Below are 15,276 nucleotides of genomic sequence, written 5' to 3'. Positions count from 1 at the left end.
ATCCCCAGCCCCTCTTGTGAGCTGGTATGTTTCACTAATCCGGCCCTGCGGTTCAGCTCTCCTGCCTCCCAGCAGACACTCTCGGCATCACTCCCCCCAGAGTGCCGCGACTTATTCCCGTAACTTTTTAGCAGAGGACGGCGACTTCGGGGTTCCAGCCTGGAGAACGCTCGTCTCCGTTTCGACTTTAGCCACTGCCGTAGTCAAATAAATCAGTTTATTTAAAAAACCACGTCGTGCCCAGGATGTGATTGTTTAATCAAGTTGCTTTAGAATATTGGGTGCAGCACCAGCTATATTTGCGAGGGTGGGGGTTGGGAAGTAAGGGGAAATGGGACTGGCAGTGGGGCAGCCCAGATACAGTCCCTGCCAGGGGCATAGCATGGGGGGTGTCAGGGGGGCTGCACAATTTTTGAAGGGGCGCGAACCAGGTGCCAAGGCATGGCTCCTCTCCACCCATGAAGGGCCATGTCGGGCGGCCAGGCTCCCCTGTGAAGCTGGGCAGGCGGCTCAGCACGTCCTCCCCCCTTGTTCTGGTGGGAATGGCATCGCTCTGGCACCACTGGCAGTGGGCGCCGGACTGGAGCCTCCCTGGTACATGTGTGATCCCCCTGCCTGTCCTGGGACGCTGGCAATCAACGCTACACCACTGGTCCCCGCTGGCAGGATCTGCATTGGATGTGGGGGGCAGAGACCTCCTGGGGAGCTGCTGGAAAGGGGAGACCACAGTGCAAAGCTGAAGAGAGCAGGGGGAGAGCGTTGATAGAGGCGGCACCTCGGACACATATCCTGATGGCAAAGACTTCTGAGTTCACCCCTGGCCATTTAAGCCTTGGCAGCTGGAGAGCTGCAGGAGCCCAGGGACAGCTGGAGGCTGGCAGAAGTGGATGGGGCCCCATAGCGGTGGGAAAAGAGAACGCAGCTGACTGGCCAGCGTGGTGACCCTAGGTGGGGAGGAACCCTATGAGCTGGGTAAGGAGCCACGGCAACCATCTTGCCATAGCCCCCCCCCACTGCCATTATGACGTATTGCAGCCAAGCAAGGGGAGGTGGTCGAGGGGGAAAGGGCAGCCCTCCGCCCCCTCCCCACGAGAGCACAGCACAATTCGCACTCGGATCAGCTTTCTCTAACCCCCCCCCCCCGGTTCCCAGGTACTGCAGAGCTCCTGTTTTTCAAAAGCCAAGCCCCTGCTTTTGAAAATCTTGATATATCTATGGCAGTTTTTGTTATGTGAATGGCGCCATGGACCCCCTGGGAGGGTTATGCAGACCCTTTGGGGAACCCCTGGCGCTCCCCACTGAAGACGGCGTTCCTGCAGGGCAGGGGGTTGGCCTAGATGACACTCTGGTTCATCTACCCCCCCCCCCCCAATTCCAGGGACACTCACCAAATCAAAGCACTCTGGACTACAGGTGAAACTCGAAAAATTAGAATATCATGGAAAAGTTCCCTTATTTCCGTAATCCAACTTGAAAGGTGAAACTAATATATGAGATAGACTAGTGACACGCAAAGCGAGATATGCCAAGCCTTGATTTGTTATCATTGCGATGATCATGGTGTACAGTTTATGAAAACCCCAAATTAACAATCTCAGAAAATTAGAATATTCAAGGAAATCAGCAAAACAAGGATTGCAAATCAAGCAGGATTGGGCCTCTGAGAAGTAGAAGCACATCTCGCTTTGCATGTCATGAGTCAATCTCATATATTAGTTTCACCTTTGAAGTTGAATTACTGAAATAAATGAACTTTTCCATGATATTCTAATTTTTCGAGTTTCTCCTGTATGCTGATGGGACTTCTCTGCAGCTCCCGTTTAGAGGTGAAAATTCAGGCACAAATAAATGACCAGAGCTCACCCACAGAACAAGACACTGGGGTTTTATTGTTAGGGGTTCTTTGGGTGTGGGTCACGACCGCAGGCCAGTCCTGGGCCCAGAATCAGCTGCCGGTGGCCCGAGACCCGAGGCCGGTGGCAGGCTTGGCGGGGCGCCAGGATGAGGCCGGGCAGAGAAGACCCTGGATTAATCGAAGGCTGACCTTCGGCCTGACGAGGGGGTCGGAGCCGGGGTTGGGGAGACAGTGCCTGCACGGCTAAGGCACTTGGAGGGTGAAGACCCACAACCCCCTGAGCTACAGGCAGGAGACTCTCCTGCAGGCCTCCTGCCTCCCCCCGCCTTTCCCGGGGGTCGGACGGACGGTGGCGCCAGAGGCACCTTCACTTGTGAAACTTCTTGCCGGAGTCCTTGGCGTGGTCCAGCAGCAATTGGCAGGGAGTGAACTGGCTCCCGTAGACGTCCTCATACTTCCTCATGCGGTCTACCAGCCGCTGGGCCCCGTAGTAGTCTGCGTACCGGAAGGGACCTGCAGTGAAAGATTGGGGGGGGATTAATAGTCATAGGGAGAGGCGAGCTCTTACTTTATTATATCAGTATTTCAAGTTCGATTTGGCAAACCTCCCCTGGAAAGACTAATGTTTGGTGCAACCTGTTTGAGAAAATTAATGAGCAAACGCCTAGATTCTATTTCATCGGAACTGAGAAAAGATGGCGTCTGCCACCCAAGAAGGACTTTTGGGTGGATTCAGCATAAATACAAGCGTGTGAGGACATACGGCAAATAAAAGACTTACCAGTTGCAAAAAAAAAAAAAGCAGAGTCATACAAAGTTCACACAGAAGCATATTATTGCTCATTTCAGTTCGCCTGTGGAAACAACTCAGAGGCTATGAAAGAAGAAGGATAATAACAAGAAGGTTTAAAGAAAGGACTAGTGAACACTCAGCGCAGTAGAAATATGAGATGATTGGACCCCACTGAACTTGAAGCATGGGAACCCCCAACAAAAAATTTATAATTTCGCAAAATATTTGGACTTTATGATATGTATTTGTACAATTGGGAATATTCAATGTGATTTGATTGGATTGTTAAAATGGAAAACTTAATATAAATTATTATTAAGGAAAGATTGGGGGGGTTAAGCAAGGTCTCCTGAGCAAGTGGGGACCCCCGCCGCCCGCAGAGGGCTCTCCTTGGAACTGCAAATGTCCTCGCAGAGCCAACGGCTGCAAGGTGCAAGACCTCCTCTCCCATAGGAGAACAGGGGAAGGGGGGCAGGAGGGACTCCCCATCTTGGTCACTGGAACCACGGGGCAGCTAGACCACCCGCCCGCCCCCGCCTCTCCCCAGGGATCGAGGCATTTCCATGTGGCTGCTTCAAAAATCCTTCATGCCAGCAAAAAGGACTTATCAGGCAGCTGCCCTTTTTGGGAGACCCGCTTAGGGAAGCTTTTAATGTTTGATCTTTTATCGACTTTTTAATATTCTGTTTTTTGAATTCTGGTGCTGGATGAGACTCTTGAGAGTCCCATGGACTGCAAGAAGATCCAACCTCTCCATTCTGAAGGAAATCAGCCCTGAGTGCTCACTGGAAGGACCGATCCTGAAGCTGAGGCTCCAAGACTTTGGCCACCTCAGGAGAAGAGAAGACTCCCTGGAAAAGACCCTGATGCTGGGAAAGATGGAGGGTGCAAGGAGAAGGGGACGACAGAGGACGAGATGGCGGGACAGTGTTCTCGAAGCTACCAGCATGAGTCTGACCAAACTGCGGGAGGCAGTGGAAGACAGGAGGGCCTGGCGTGCTCTGGTCCAGGGGGTCACGAAGAGGCGGACATGACTAAACAACAACAATATTCTGTTGGGAGCCATGCCCAGAGTGGCTGGGGAAACCCAGCCAGATGGATGGGCTATAAATAAATTATTATTATTGGGCGTGGGCAGAAGGCAACCTCTGCAGCCGACCCCAAGCTAGCAGCTGAGATAAGGCAAGCCTGTTAGCGCCAAGGCTGCTGCTCTCAGGCCCAGCTCAAAGATATAATGACTCATTTTCACAGTGCAGAGTTAACCTATGGAACTCCTTTCCACAGGAGGCAGTGGTGACCACCAACCTGGATGGCTTTAAAAGAGGATTGGATAAGTTCAAGGAGGAAGAAAGGGCTATCGATGGCCACTAGCCAGGAAGGCCGTTTTGCCTCCATGGTGAGAATCAGCAATGCTTCTTAATCCCAGCTGTATTCTTGCACTTAAATCCTCCTTGCTGGCGTCCCAGAATGGGCACCTGGTCAGCCACTGTGAGGACAGGATGAGGGAGCAAATGGGCGGTTGCCCTGAGCCAGCAGGCTCTTCTTAAGCCAGCAAGTTTTCCTCTGAATGGCAGGCAGCTTAGCTGAGGAAGAGGGAGCTATGACTGACGATACGCATTTAGCAGAAGCACGAAGGCGATCCTGGACCTTCTTACCTCCCAGGCAGGGGGGGAAGCCCAGCCCGAACACAGCCCCGATGTCCCCCTCCACGGGGTTGCTGAGGATGCCCTCTTGCAGGGTCAGGACCGCCTCGTTCACAAACCTGGACACCAGGCGCATCTGAATGTCTTCCTCTGAGGAGCTGGAGAGAGGGAGAGCAGAGACAGCCGTCAGTCGGGGGAGAAGCCAGGCAGAAGGTCCCCGGGAGGCAGGTGTCAGTGTTTGAAAAAGAAAAGGTTCTGACCTCCTTCTTACTTCTCTGCCTAGTCCTCAGACCTTAGTTGGCACAAAAGAGCCTTTGAGAAAGAGTATTCTTGCAGAGTATTGCTGCTTTTATTCTTGCGTCTCCACCTCCATCGTTCTGCCCGGACACTGAGGTCCAGCTCCGAGGGCCTTCTGGTGGTTCCCTCCCCGCGAGAAGCCAAGTTACAGGGAACCAGGCAGAGGGCCTTCTCGGTGGTGGCACCTGCCCTGTGGAACGCCCTCCCACCAGATGTCAAAGAGAAAAATAACTACCAAACTTTTAGAAGACATCTGAAGGCAGCCCTGTTTAGGGAAGCTTTTAATGTTTGATGTATTACGGTATTTTAATATTTTGTTGGAAGCCGCCCAGAGTGGCTGGGGAAGCACAGCCAGATGGGCGGGGTATAAATAATAAACTATTATTATTATTAAAAAGTTTTCTTCTCCAACCACGACCGACAGCTTTTACACACACCAAACGCAACCAGCTTTCTACCATCCAACCAACACAACACAACCCTAACACTGACCACTCTATATATACAGCATCTCCAGCTCAGGGGGCAGCGGAGGGGAAAGGCCACTGGGGAAGTCGTGGAGCAGAGAGTGGCTGGATCAGCCAGGATTTCGAAGAGGGGCGCCGAGGGTCATCTAGTCCAACCCCCGGCAATGCAGGAGCAGTGCCACTCTAGTCCTGAACCCCCATACTGAATCCTACCCACTTTTGCACCTGGGTCCAGTTAGCAAACTCTGGGGAGGTATAATCATTTTAGTCAGCTAAGGTTTTAGCTTACATCCATGTGCAGTGCAATCGCATCTCAGGCAGCGGTTCAGTCGCAAGGAAAAGCGCATAACTGGATGCTCAGAACTGCCCTGTGGCTTGTGGGTGAGGTGGAGAGCACTCCCGGATCTCAAGCCATGCCCATTAAGTAAAGCAGGCAACTTAAAAGCTATTTTTTGCACCAGGTAACCCCGAGGGGACCGGTGCGAAGAAAGCTCTCAAGCTCACAACCTTGCCTGGATTTAACATGCACAATCCCAACCAGTCTGCCTTCAACTGTGTATGGCTGAAATCGCACGTGTCAAACACACATGAAGATACGATTGCACCATCTTGCTTTCTTCTAAGAAAGAAGTCTCCAAGTGATTTAGCACCAAGTAAATATATATGCGTGGCTGGCGATGTGGGTTACACCACAGAGCCTAGAGCTTGCGGATCAGAAGGTCGGCGGTTCGAATCCCCACGACGGGGTGAGCTCCCGTTGCTCGGTCCCTGCTCCTGCCAACCTAGCAGTCCGAAAGCACGTCAAAGTGCAAGTAGATAAATAGGTACCGCTCCGGCGGGAAGGTAAACGGTGTTTCCATGCACTGCTCTGGTTTGCCAGAAGCGGCTTAGTCCTGCTGGCCACATGACCCGGAAGCTGTATGCCGGCTCCCTTGGCCAATAAAGCGAGATGAGCGCCGCAACCCCAGAGTCGGCCACGACTGGACCTAATGATCAGGGGTCCCTTTACCTTTAAATATATATGTCTCCGATAGGACAGGACGGGACTGGGAGAGGTTCCTTCTCAACCCAACAGTTTGGAGAGCTGTTGCCAGCCAGAGTGGACAGAACTAGCCAAGGTAGACCGCTGCCCCAACTCAGAATTAAGCCAGCTGCACCTGTTGGTTTGCAGTTGGGGAACTAGGGCAGACCAGCATCCTGGGCCTTCATTCCGGAGCACTGGCCTCTGCCTCACTCACTCAGGCCTTCATTTTTTGAACTTACACTTCCAGCTTGGCGGCCACTTTGAACCTCTCCAAGATTTCGTCCATGCCGGTGTTGACGTTCCGGTTCTTTACGCCTTCCTGGTAAAGGTAGAAGCCCTTCCCGGCTTTGCGGCCTGCGAAAGAAGTTGCGCAGAGGTGTAAAGGGGTGAGGAGCAGTTGGGCGGCCCCCTCTGCTCCAGAAGGGACAGAAGTGAAACTGCTCAGGACCACAAAATCTCAAGGACCGCCTCTCTCCATATGAACCTACCGGGACCCTGAGATCATCTTCTGAGGTGAGGCCCTTCTTCGTGTGCCTCCTCCTAGAGGGGTTCGGAGGGTGGCAACATGAGAGCAGGGCCTTCTCTGCAGTGGCTCCCCATCTATGGAATGCTCTTCCCAGGGAAGTTCACCTGGTGCCTTCATTACACACCTTTGGGCACCAGGCAAAAATGTTAATCAACATCCTATACCCTTTAAAAGGTGGCTTTTGGGGGTATATTGGATTATTTTTATTTTTGATGTTATAGATATGTGGTTTTTATTGTGAACTGCCTCGAGACCTCTGGGTATGGGGCGGTATACCAATTCAATAAATGAATGAATGAAGAAGTGTGTGGCAGACGAAGGAGGAGGCGAGAGCCTGGGGACCTCTTCCCCCAGCCATTGATTCCAGGCTTGTTTGCAGAATTAAAGACTGAACCCAGAGACTGGGAGCCAGTTCAGAAGCTTTCGTATTGTGTGTTCGAAATGCATCTCTGTTTCTTTGCTGTAAGTCACTTTGAGCATGATTTTTTTTGGTGGAAAAGCGGCATACAACCAAAACGAATGAGAGAGGCAGTGACTAGCTCCCAAACTCACCCACCGAGTGGAGATGTGAACCCGGGTCTCTCCCAGGTCCCAGTTCAACACCCTAATGGCCCTTTGCCACTGTTAGGATATAGTTCCGTTCTACCTTAAAAGGGAACAGGCATGACTGTAGTGTGTCACCCGCCTGTTTACTTCCAGCACAGTCTGCTGGGAACTTCCATTTGTATATAGCTTTTGTGTTACTGCTGTCTTGCTGGAGACGAAGGGAAGCAGACATGTTTTCCTCTGTTCCTGAACTATGCTGAATAAAATGCTGTAATATACTGCTTACGCATTTCTCTGTCCGCCTCTTCTGCTGTGGGAAGATTTATGCACTCTGCTGACAGAGCATGCATGGGTCTCTAAACATATCTGAGGCTCGTGTCGCTGATTGATGCTGTTCCAAGGGAAACCGGCTGCCGGCCGGAGCCAGCTGGGAGCCTGCCTGATGCCTCCGTCTCCCCGGCAGTATCCCAGCAACTGCTCAATGGTTGCCCTGTGTGGCAACTGGGTGAGACCGATGTGGTCACGGCATCCAGATGCCAAGGATTTGCTCTGCCCCGTTTGCCCGCAAGAGGTTTGTTCCTCAAACGGAAGCAAGGAGGGCGTGTTGGTGTTAGGATATTTCCGTTCCACCTTAAAAGGGAGCAGGATGTTTGTATAACAGCCTGCGTAAGTTTCCAAGCCTCTGAAGCTGCTGAGTGTCCAAAATTAAATCGGGACAATTATGAGACCTGGGCAAAATGGTGTGAGAGTTTGCTGCGTCAGTTTGGAGTCTGGCATACTGTCAGTGAAGCCCCTCCAGTTCCTCTGACAGGGAGATGGGAGGCTCAGAATTCGAGAGCCATAGACGTAATAGTCTTGTCCGTCTCTCTGGAGGAAATTGCTACGCTAGCTGGCAACACGACTGCACGTCAGATGTGGAATGCTTTGAAGATAGCCCATCTGCCAGTCATCCCAGCCCAGAGTTTGACTGCATCGGAGGTCCTGGCTGTTTCCCAGAATGCGAGTGAATGCAGAGATGCCGAGGGCACCGGTTGCAAGCTGCAGGGGGAGCTGACTGTGATGTCATCCCAGGCAGCATTCCAGCCTCCAGGGGGAGCCAAGGAGTCGGCAGCTGAGAGCTCTGTTTCCCATGGGAGCCAAGGTCAACTTTGCAGAGGCCGGAAGGCCAGAAGTAAACAGAGACGAAAGCCTGCAGATGGCCCGAAGCAGAAGGGGGGTGAAAAGCCCTCGCCAGTGGAAAACAAGGCTTTGTTTGCTGGCACAGCTTCACCAAAGGCTAAAGGCAAGTCTGATGGCCAGGAGCAGGGGGGCAAGCAGCAAAAGCCCACGCCAGTGGAAAACAAGGTTTTGTTTGCTGGCACAGCTTCACCAAAGGCTAAAGGCAAGTCTGATGGCCAGGAGCAGGGGGGCAAGCAGCAAAAGCCCACGCCAGTGGAAAACAAGGTTTTGTTTGCTGGCACTGCTTCACCAAAGGCAAAAGCCAAAGCCAGGTTTATTGTGGATTCAGGCTGCACGCGCCATATCACCAAAGACCGCCATCTGTTCATCTCCTTCACACCTCAAGATGGAGAGATCCACCTGGCTGATGGAAGGACTTTGCAAGCTGCAGGAGTTGGGACTGTGAAGCTTGAAAGTCTGCATACTACCATTAGTAATGTACTTTTTGTTCCAGGAGCTGCGGACAATTTGCTTAGTGTCCCACAGCTAAATCGGCGTGGTTTTGAAATTATCTTCAAGAGGACTGTCTGTGTCATCAGAAAAGGCAAAGAGGACTTTTTGCATGCAAAGTTGTTGGATGGTTTGTTCTGTCTAACTTATGATGATGTTGCTGTGTCTAATGCTGATTCTTGTTGTGTTGCACAAACTAACAAGGTTCTTCATGCAGGGTGCATTCACGATGCACATCGCAGATTTTGTCACCTCTCTTGGCAAGCGCTAGCCAAGATGCCTGAGTTGGTTGAAGGTTTGGACATCAAACCTTGTAAATTTCACATGAAATGTGTATCTTGTGCAGAGAACAAGGTGAAGGTTGCTCCAAAAGGCAAGGAGTCTAGCAGGCAGGCTTCCAAACCCTACCAGCTAGTTCACGCAGACCTGGTTGGTCCTCTAGCGCCCTCTTTGGGTAGAGCAAGGTACTTCATGGTTCTAATTGATTCTTTTTCCAGGTACATTCATGTGTTTATGCTCGAGCAGAAATCGCAAGCATTTCCTAAGTTCAAGGCATTCTGTGCTTGGTTGGAGAATGCTCATGGTAAACGTATTGGTTGTCTGTTTACTGATCGAGGCGGGGAATTCACTTCTCAGCAGTTTGAAGCTTTCCTGACTGAGAAGGGAATCCAGCATGATTTGTCAACGCCTAGATCGCCATGGATGAATGGGCTTGCGGAGAGAGCAAATCAAACGTTGCTGCAAGGGATAAAAACCTTGTTGCATGATGCCAATCTCCCTGAGAAGTTTTGGGGGGAGGCTCTGGCGAATTTTGTTTATTCTTTTAATCGCAGACTGTCATCACCTATTGGCTGCACTCCCTATGAGAAAATGTTTGGTAAGAAACCTAACACCAAGCACTTGAGAATCTTTGGTTCTGACATGTGGGTACACACCCCACAAAGCAACAAGCTTGGGAAGCGTGGGGCACATGGTTTGTTCATGGGGTACGAAAAAGGTGCATACAGGGTATGGATGACTAACTCTAAATCCATAAAGTTCACAAGGAGTGTTGAGTACAATCCTAAGTGGGGGGAAAATGTGGGAATTTTCCAGAGTTACCCAGAGGAGGATGAAGGTGATGTGAAGAAAGCAGATCATGCTGAGAAAGCTGAGGAAACTGAGGATGATGATGATGATGATGATGATCAGAGTTCGGATTCCAGTTCAGTGGGCGGCGCTGCTGCTGCTGTCAGTGACAGTGATGACACAGCAGACTACAAGAGCGCAAAGGCCTCAGTCAGACCATCTGATGAGTCTGACAATGAACTGGAAGAACCACTGTTCACCATTGGTCACTATTCTCCTAAGAAGGAGGAGATGAGTCCAGAAGACTTGCGTCTGGTTCGCAGGTCTGAAAGGGCGACCAAAGGCAAACCTCCAAAGAGATTTGCTGATGAGTTTGCTAAGATGGCAACTGCTGTTCTTAGTAGCTCAGAGAAGGTGTGGGAACCTTCTAGCTTCAAAGAGGTCCAGGAGTTAACCTCTAAAGATGCTGAGCCTTGGCTTAATGCCATGAAGGCTGAAGTTGATTCCTTGAACAGGAACCAGACTTGGGAACTGGTACCGGTAGTCCCAGGAATGAGACTGGTTGGCAGCAAATGGGTCTTCAAGGCCAAGACAGACCAGAATGGCAAGGTTGTCAGACACAAAGCCAGATTGGTTGCCAGAGGTTTTTCACAGGTACCAGGGCAGGATTACCACGAGACCTACTCACCCACGGTCAAATATGAGAGCATTCGGCTGATGCTCAAGATCGCTGCGGAGGAGAAACTGCGTGTTTCCCATCATGACATAAATACAGCTTTTTTGTACGGGATTTTGGGGGAGGAGCTGTACATGCTTCCACCTGACGGGATGCAGATACAGAAGGGAATGGTCTGTAAACTGCGGAAATCCTTATATGGTCTCAAGCAGAGTGCCAGGTGTTGGAACACAAAACTCACTGAAACGTTGCTTTCTCTAGGTTTTCACCAGGGCAAAGCTGATCCATGTGTGTTTGTCAAGGAGGAGGGGCAAAACAAACTGTATTGTTTATGTTTTGTTGATGATCTTCTGATGTTTTGGAAGAATCAGGCTTTTTACCAAAGCACCCTAGCTCAGCTGAAGGAGCACTTTGACATGAAGGATCTTGGTGAGGTATCCAACTATCTTTCTCTGCAGGTGGAGAGGGACCAAGCAGGTAATTTTCTGGTACACCAAACACAGAAAATTGCTGATGTATTAACCAGGTTGAATTTGGTTGATGCAAACCCAGCAGACACACCGATGGTGACAGGTTACCAGGTAGACAGTACTGCTGAAGCGTTTTCTGACACAACGCTGTACAGATGCATTCTAGGCAAGTTGAATTTCATTGCTAGATGTTCAAGACCTGACATTGCTGTAAGCACTAACCTGCTTAGCAGACATGCTAACAATCCTACTGTTCAGGATTGGAAAGCTCTGAAGCGCATAGCCCGGTATTTGAAAGGGACTATGCACTACAGGCTGAGGTTCACCAGTCAGAAGACTGGAGGTCTTGAAATCTTTGCAGATGCAAGTTTTGGAAGTGACACCACGGATGGTACAAGCACTTCTGGAGTATGCTACATGTACAACCACTGCCTGTTTGACTGGTTGTGCAAAAAGCAGACGACAGTTAGCCTAAGTTCCTGTGAAGCAGAACTCAATGCTCTGTCATTTTCACTCATGGATTGTGAATGGTTGATGCAACTGTTTAAGGACATTGGGGTTTCTGTGAAATGTCCTATACAAGTGTATCAAGACAATAGATCTTGTTTGGCTTTGCTGAACTCGGAGAGTTGCAAGCAAAGGACCAAGTACTTGCAGATTAAGCTACATCGTGCAAGAGAGTGTATTCAGAAAGGACTCATTCAGGTGTCCTACATGCCAGGAAATGAAATTCCTGCTGATCTGTTGTCTAAGGTTGTTAACAGAGAACAACTGAAGGTTTACGCACAAAGGTTGCAATTGGGTTGAACCACAGGTACTACAGGTTACACGGAAAGGGGGAGGATGTTAGGATATTTCCGTTCCACCTTAAAAGGGAGCAGGATGTTTGTATAACAGCCTGCGTAAGTTCCTGTCTCACAGGATGTTTATGTTGTAAGTTCGTTTCGTTTTTGGCTGTCTTGCCTGAGCAGTCGGAGCAGACGGTCATGATTTCTTTGTTCTGACCAACGCCTAATAAACTGTAAATATGCATGTTCTGCTCTCATGCTGTGCAACTTCTGTTGTGTGAATTCTGCTGATAGAGTGTGCACTAAGCCTGAGGCTTAGTGTCGCTGAATTGCTGATATTGCCTGACTACGGGAGGTCGATGGATCGTCCGGCACCGAGCTTGGGGCCTCAGATGGACTCTTATCTCCCTGGCAGTATCCCAACAGTTGGTTCCTTGCCTGCTGTCGATAAGGAAGTTTCCAGAAAGAGGCCATCGCTCAGACACTCACCCAGAAAGCCCTTGTCCACCATGGCCTTCATCAGCTCCACGTTGCCCCCTTTGAAGCGCTCGCCAAAGGCCTTGCCCAGGTCCTCTGCCACGTGCGTGGCCACGTCAACGCCCACCTCGTCGATCAGCGTGGCAGCTCCGACGGGGAAGCCAAAGCCAGTGGACATGGCGTCCACCTTCTTGGCGTCATTGCCTTCCTGCGAGGGAGAGAGGTGGGTCAGCGGCGGGTGGAACGCAGGGGGCACTTGGGGGGGCACCTCCGTGGCGGAGGGGTAGGGGAACGACCGGGGAAGGGAGAGAGGAGGGCCAGGAAGGGCCCATCCCGTAAGGACAAAAGAGGAGTCTGCAGCTGGATCAGGCCAGGGGCCCATCTAGTTTGGAAGCCTATTCCCACCGTGGCCATTGGATGTCTGTGATGTCTAGTCTTATGAGAGAGGGAGATATAATAATAATAAAATAAAAATTATTATTTATACCCCGCCCATCTGGCTGGGTTTCCCCAGCCACTCTGGGCGGCTTCGAACAGAATATTAAAGTACAATAACCTATTAAACATTAAAAGCTTCCCTAAACAGGGCGGCCTTCAGATGTCTTCTCAAAGTCTGGTAGTTGTTGTTCTCTTTGACATCTGGTGGGAGGGCATTCCACAGGGAAGGCGCCACCACCGAGAAGGCCCTCTGCCTGGTTCCCTGTAACTTGGCTTCTTGCAGGGAGGGAACCGCCAGAAGGCCCTCGGCACTGGACCTCAGTGCCCGGGCCGAACGAAAGATAAACCTTTCTGCATCCACTTTCTCCATGTTAGGCATAGTTTTGTCCCGTGAACCGCCCTGAGATCTTGTGATGAGGGGCGGTATGTAAACCTAATAAATAATAATAAAAAAACTCCTATTCTTTCGCCTCTCATTTGCCTTTCCTCTCAATCACAAAGTTGGTGGCCGTCCCTGCCTTCTGTGGAAGTGAGTTCCGCAGGTTAACTAGCATCGTTTAACTGCTTCATCCAGCAAAGACACCTCGCAGGCCCACAGGGCCAAGTGGGGGCTCTCTGGGAGGGTCCTCCTCCTCTGCCTGGATTCAGAGCTTTTCAGGGCAGTGAAGGCTGGGGGCAGAGGAATGGGCCGAGGAAACCAAACGCAACAGCCCCAGCCCCAGCCCCAGCGGCTGTGCTGATCCCACCTGCTTGCAAGTCTCAAAGTGCAGAGGCTCCCCCCCCATCCACCAATTCTCCCCAAGAGCACCACTAGGAAGATGCTCCAGAAATCCCACCCTTGGCAACTGACACCCACCTGGAGGACTCGGACGATTTCGGCCAACATGGGCGCGAGACACCTGGTTGTGTAGAAGCCGGGGCCATCCTGTAGGGGGGAATCAGGAAGATGAAGCCAGGAAGGGTTGTAGCTCAGGGGTGTGTGGGGGGGTCTGCCTTGCAAGAAGAAAGCGCCAGGCCCAATCCCCAGGTGCCCCGCCTAAAACGCCGGATAGCTGCTGCCAGTCAGTGTAGTTGGATGGAGCTAGATGGAGCAATGCTGACGGCCAAGTCTGCCAAGGAGGGTGGGGCAGCAGAGACTCTGCCCACCCACAGGACACTATTCTTGCTAGATGCAGAACCATCGGCTCCCGACACATGGGAGGGGGGAGTGACGGTCAGCTATTGACAGTGGCAATCAATATTAACAATAAAAGAATTATCTTAAACACATTTGCTATTCAGCTTTGTTGCAGGAATTTATGTATAGGTTGGGGGGGGGTTGCCCCTCCAGCAGATATCATGCACATGCAGCCCACTACCAAAACCAGCGCAATCACTTTTGTGACTTTTGTGATTTGTCCCCACAAAACACTTCATCACAGTTTCTTCCTCTGGGCCTCTGCTGCACAATACCAAATGTAAGAATTCACTGATAAATTTATCTAGAAGTTCATATAGACTTGTGAGCTCAGCTACTCAGCAGCCCCTCTGCCTGAGGGATAATCCCTGGCCTCCTGATACCTGAGTGCCAGACAGGTAGCCATTCCAGAAATAACAAACCCAGATGAAGACAAAAGGGTGTGATGAACTTGGCTGGGAAAGAGGGAAATGTAAAGATCTCTTTTGTTCCACTTGATGGGTGTTTGTTGGAGGGCAAGGGGAACTATGGGGCAGGGTCCAGGAAGCTCAGATTCCTGCCACCAGACCTCCCCTTTCATGATGTAACTGTGATGTAACGAGTGGTGTAGTTTGGGGGCGGTGTAACATGGGGATTATAGGGACGCGGGTGGCGCTGTGGGTTAAACCACAGAGCCTAGGACTTGCTGATCAGAAGGTTGATGTACAATATATTCTTCAACACATTTCCATTCCTTTCTTAATTTTTGTTTTTGTTGCAATCTGAATGTCATCTTGGCTAGTTCAATATCTTCGCAAAATTTGATTTGCCACTCTGAGATTGAAGGAGTCTCCTGACTCTTCCCATTTTTGGCCACCAGTATTCTAGCGGCCTTTTCTTCTTGCAAAGATGTCCCACAAGGCAGCGGAGGTTTAGGGTCAGAGTCTTCCTTCTCCTAGATGGGCTGCCTTCCCAGGTAATTCCACAAAATAGACGAACTAGATCTGGCAATACCAGCTTTTCAAAGTCTGATTGTCCTTTACACCTCAAGTGCCCACCTGCCAACCCCCTGCCTCTTAGCAAGCCCCCTTGGAATTGGAAGGAGACACTACCACCCCCTTCTGGAATCGCTGGTCTAGCCTCTGCCCTTCTTGACCCACCTGGAAACTGTTCCCTGAAAACCAAAAGAGAGCTCACCTTCACGACAATGATGACCTTCCCTTGCTTGAGGCCCACGGCGACTGCAGCGGCTGCCGTGTCCGGGGACGTTTTGTCTGTGGTGATGATTTCAAGGAGCTGCATCTTGTCGACGGGGGAAAAGTAGTGCATCCCAATCACCTGGAGGACCAGGACAGGTAAGGACAGGGCGGGATGCAAGGCAGCG

The 15,276-nt window shown here is 50.9% G+C and overlaps 1 protein-coding gene across 1 annotated transcript in view; it reads right to left on the bottom strand.

Annotated features, from left to right (window-relative positions):
• Positions 1 to 1,868: 1,868 nt before the first annotated feature.
• Positions 1,869 to 15,276, bottom strand: part of HADHA (hydroxyacyl-CoA dehydrogenase trifunctional multienzyme complex subunit alpha) — a 38,046-nt gene continuing 24,638 nt past the window's right edge. Inside the window, exons 15-20 of the mRNA XM_053383860.1 lie at positions 15,090 to 15,230; positions 13,593 to 13,661; positions 12,311 to 12,506; positions 6,319 to 6,433; positions 4,304 to 4,449; positions 1,869 to 2,368 (exon numbers count right to left, since the gene is read on the bottom strand). Of these exons, the coding sequence (XP_053239835.1) occupies positions 2,223 to 2,368; positions 4,304 to 4,449; positions 6,319 to 6,433; positions 12,311 to 12,506; positions 13,593 to 13,661; positions 15,090 to 15,230 (813 nt within the window). The 3' untranslated portion in view covers positions 1,869 to 2,222. The remainder of the gene's footprint in view (positions 2,369 to 4,303; positions 4,450 to 6,318; positions 6,434 to 12,310; positions 12,507 to 13,592; positions 13,662 to 15,089; positions 15,231 to 15,276) is intronic.

This window comes from Podarcis raffonei, chromosome 3, assembly GCF_027172205.1.
Source record: "Podarcis raffonei isolate rPodRaf1 chromosome 3, rPodRaf1.pri, whole genome shotgun sequence".
Taxonomy (NCBI): Eukaryota; Metazoa; Chordata; class Lepidosauria; order Squamata; family Lacertidae; genus Podarcis; species Podarcis raffonei.
This window is presented reverse-complemented; position numbering and strand designations above follow the sequence as displayed.